We start from the raw sequence: 4,643 nt of genomic DNA on the forward strand, positions 1-4,643 counted from the left end.
GGGGGGGGGGGGTTACTCTTTTACTTGTTTCAGTCATTTGACTGTGGCCATGCTGGGGCACCGCCTTTAGTCGAGCAAATCGACCCCAGGACTTATTCTTTGTAAGCCTAGTACTTATTTTATCGGCCTCTTCTTGCCGAACCGCTAAGTTACGGGGACATAAACACACCAGCATTGGTTGTCAAGCAATGCTAGGGGGACAAACACATATATATATATATATATATATATACGACAGGCTTCTTTCAGTTTCCGTCTACCAAATCCACTCACAACGCTTTGGTCAGCCCAAGGCTATAGTAGAAGACACTTGCCCAAGGTGCCACACAGTGGGACTGAACCCAGAACCATGTGGTTGGTAAGCAAGCTACTTACCACACAGCCACTCCTGCGCAAATATTCATGATGTAACAAATGGATGATGATGGTAATGATGTTAACGAGTGAAACAGACATGATGTGACATAAAGAGATGATGATAATAATAATAGTTATGTTTATGATGATGGTTATGTTGATCTGTAAAAAATGTTGTAACCTTAAGACATGATGATGACAATGATGATGACTTGTGGTGATGATGAGTGAAATAACCATGATGTAACTATGATGATGATGATGATGATGATGATGACTATGTTGGTCACTGAAGTATCTATGATGCAAATTAATGATCATGATAACGATGATGATAAAAGTAGTAATGCCAATGAGTGAAATAGCCATGATGTAACCTTAAGAAATGATGATGATGATGGCAGTGTTGTTGATCAGTGAAATATGTCTATTATAACCTTAAAGACATGGTGGTGGTGGTGAAATTTAATGGGGGAGGTTTGTCAATCAGAAGAAATATCCATGATGCAACTTAAAAATGATGATGATGGTTAGGTGATCTCTGAAACTGCTATGATGCAACTTAAATAGATAATGATTGAAATATCCATGATGTAACCGAAACATATGATGGTAATAATGGTGATTAAGATGACGATGATGATGATGATGATAAAAAGGGGTGGTGACGAGGATGATATTGATGATGAGGGTGGTGGTGACGATGATGATGGTGGGGTGTCAAACCGCAACGTATACAGGATGTAACTTAGAGAAAGTGATGATGTTGATGGTAAATGTTAACCATTGAAAAAATTTACGATGCAACCTGAAGATGATGATGATGATGATGATGACAATGGTAACAATGAAGAGATGACAAAGATATGTGAAACAGCATGATGATGACTGTACTGACCACTGAAATATGATGCAATGTGATGGTGATGACCATGATGAGGGGTGAAACATCCTAAAATTATGATCCTGATGGATCATATCCTAAAATTATGATCATCATCATTTATAAGGTCCACTTTTCTGTGTTCAGATTACATATAGTCCGTCTCCGCCAAAAAAAATAAACAGCCTGCAGGGTGTTAACAATCGTGTAGAAAAAAAAAATTGTGTAAATAAACCCGGGGGGGGGGGGCAGGGAGAGACTTTTGGAAAATTCACAAGATCCGATTTTTTAAATTAACCTAATTTTGATAACCCCTGACATTTCGGGATCGCTCGTTAACTGAGCTGAAACCGATTCCAATTGTTGTTTCGCCCCAGTTCATGTTAGGTCTGATCCAGCAGACATGTGATCAAGGGCACTCTACCCACGACCATCCCATTTATTTTTCAGGCAATCATATTACTTTGAAATGTATCATTTGCATCTTAATTAAAATAACGACTGTAACACAATTTGTTCATGAATTAAAGGTAATTTTTCAGATTAACACCCGAACGATATTCACTAGGGTGTTAGAGTTAGGGACGAAATTCCCTAACCCAAACCCTAAAACCCTAACCTTAAATTAACAAGAAATTTAAGTATCAACGAAGAATGTATTCTTGCATTCTTAACTCCACCCACGAACTTCTGCATTTTTATATAGGTTTCAGGCAGCGTACCACAAGTTACATTAGCCAACGTGTCTTTTTATATGATAGGATGTGACACGAGGGAGATTTAGGCTTAAATAAAACAAGATGGTCATAATTGGATCGTGCTAAAAAGACTGGATGGTGACATTTGGAACATTTTTTATTTTTCGGATAATCTCGTTTGAAATGTTTTAAAACGACGAGATGGTCACGGTTAGAACGCCTTTAAAACACAGAATAGATAGGCGCCTATACATATCTGACATTTCAAAATGCATTTACACCTCTAAATAATATTATAGGGAGCCGTACCTTTCTGAACGAGAAGGGAGAAAAACAGTGGACAGCAGAGAAAAAAACCCCAGAATGATGGCTAAAGATGGAAGGCTTTGACTAGATTTTGATCGACTTGGGACGAAACATCACAGAAGATAGAAAGAAAGATAGATATTATCTACTTTCCCCTACATCCTTTTTCTCATGTAGTTATGGTTATGTGTGAATATTATACATATATATATTATTATTATTATTATCTTTATCTTATGATATTTACTTTGTATTATATTATACTCATTTATTGTGCTTTTAATTATTAATTTTTCTAAATGTGACAGTGGATTTTCATTGATGAATTCATGAAACTTGGTTCTTATTGCTAAAACTATATATATATATATATATATATATATATATACACACACACATACATATACACACATTAAAAACTATCTACATTCCTTACATTCTAATTATAGCATATATACAAACAAAATTAACATACATTTCTACGCATATATACATATATGCACACGTGTGTATGATTATATAATATATATATATATATATATATATATATATATACATATTTCATAACGACGGTTCGCTCGTGGGGAAAAAATACATGCAAGATAGCTTCGTAAAATTCATAGAGAAAAAAAATACACTTACATTATTTCAGTCGAACTTCATTAATATCACCGATAAATAAATACTTCTAAATTGTTAAACACAAATATCTGGGTGAACGTATTTGTATTAATGACTGTTGCCTCTCAGCCCACGCAAACACAACACATCAATGACAACATGAAAAGGCACGCTAGATTTTCGCGCCAAATCGCTGGGACCTAACGGTGCTAGTGCATCTTTGTTCCGTGCAGAAATGTCATCCAGGCAACCGGTTGTTATGTATTAGTTTTCTGTTATAAACTTTTTATTTATAGTTTCGATCATGTGTATTAATTCATATACTTCATATAAAACGTTTGTTAGATTACATCATGTTATTTCTTCTAATAAAAGCTCGTTGCGTTTGGCTTTATTTAGACAACAGGATGTGTTTATGGTCATGTGATATAATTGGTCGATCTTGATAGTTTGAAAAAGTAATTAGTTTCTGAACGGTTACCGAGCGTTTTATTGTTTTGTAAACCCGATCGAACGCTTGTACAGATGATCTCGATAAAAACATCGAATAGTGTCGGCGAAAGGGAAAGATTTTTCAAAAGACAGATAATAAATGTTTGACTTCAGCTGTCGGCATCGTGTTATTTTATTAAATTATGCAGTTAACTTTTATCGTAGACTATACATTGGCTGACTAATTTTTTTCTTCTTTCCATTTCAGGTCAGTAACCTATTAATTATTTAGCGTTCTTTGGTTTTATGATGCTACCTGGAACCTTATATTATAGGCTTTATTTTCCTTTTATATTATATATTTTAGAAATATTGCATTTCTAAATCTCTCAGAGAGACTTATACAGTAGCAGCATGATAAAGTGGTGGTTTGTTGCCAACTTAATGAGGGAGTCCCAGGAAAAGGAAGAATGTGCTACTGCTATTTAACCCCAGGAAACATCGTTTCCAGTTGGCTATGTGACACAAGCGTTCTGTGTCACTGTCACATAGCCAACTGGAAACAGTGTTTCCTGGGGTTAAATAACAGTAGCATCTTCCCTTGTTGGCAACAAACCATCACATTATATATTTTATTTTCAGTTTTTTTTTTTTTCAAAATTTTATTCGGACATTTACGTTTTCAAAAATGAACATCACGATTTAAAAACACAAAAACAAAAAAATGAGGAGGAGAGAAAAAATGTTCCTGTTTATCTTTCTCTTCCTTTTCCTTCTACCAAGATTTTGATTTTAACTTCCAAAAGTTTTGAGAGGATTCCACGCTTAAAATTAGAGATCGCGGTCGATTCTGAAGAAAATTTGCTTACCATTTTTTTTTTCTCTTTTTATCAAAATACTTATGGTGATAACCTTTTACTTGTTTCAGTCATTGGACTGTGGCCATGCAGGAGCATCGCCTTGGAGGGCTAAATTTCGAACCCAACTTTTTATTTGAATAATGGGCACTGTCATGGTATTAGCTGTCAGAAATGAAAGTAGAAAAATCCAAACAAGGAATGTTACTGTTGGTTTGAGTTGAAATCTGTTTCTTTGGCTACTGACTGGCCGGAGCTATCTGTCTGTCTCTCTCTCTATCTATCTAGTGAAGCTAGCATGATGGAAGTAGCCAAACAGTTTTTTTTTCTAATTTGATAAATTCTACGGAAACAAACGAAGGTGGACGAGTGATAGAGAGATAGTCAGACAGATAGATAGATAGATAGTTCCGGCCAGTCAGTAGCCAAATTAACAGATTTCAACTCAAACCAGCAGTAACATTCCTTGTTTAGATTTTTCTACTTTCG

General features: G+C 35.2%; 1 protein-coding gene across 1 annotated transcript in view; it reads right to left on the reverse strand.

The window, feature by feature from the left end:
• Positions 1–3,246, reverse strand: part of LOC106882159 (lymphocyte-specific helicase) — a 24,532-nt gene extending 21,286 nt beyond the window's left edge. Inside the window, exon 1 of the mRNA XM_014932731.2 lies at positions 2,887–3,246. Coding sequence (XP_014788217.1) covers positions 2,887–2,888 — 2 coding nt within the window. The 5' untranslated portion in view covers positions 2,889–3,246. The remainder of the gene's footprint in view (positions 1–2,886) is intronic.
• Positions 3,247–4,643: the final 1,397 nt, after the last annotated feature.

This window comes from Octopus bimaculoides, chromosome 17 (genome assembly GCF_001194135.2).
Source record: "Octopus bimaculoides isolate UCB-OBI-ISO-001 chromosome 17, ASM119413v2, whole genome shotgun sequence".
Taxonomy (NCBI): domain Eukaryota; kingdom Metazoa; phylum Mollusca; class Cephalopoda; order Octopoda; family Octopodidae; genus Octopus; species Octopus bimaculoides.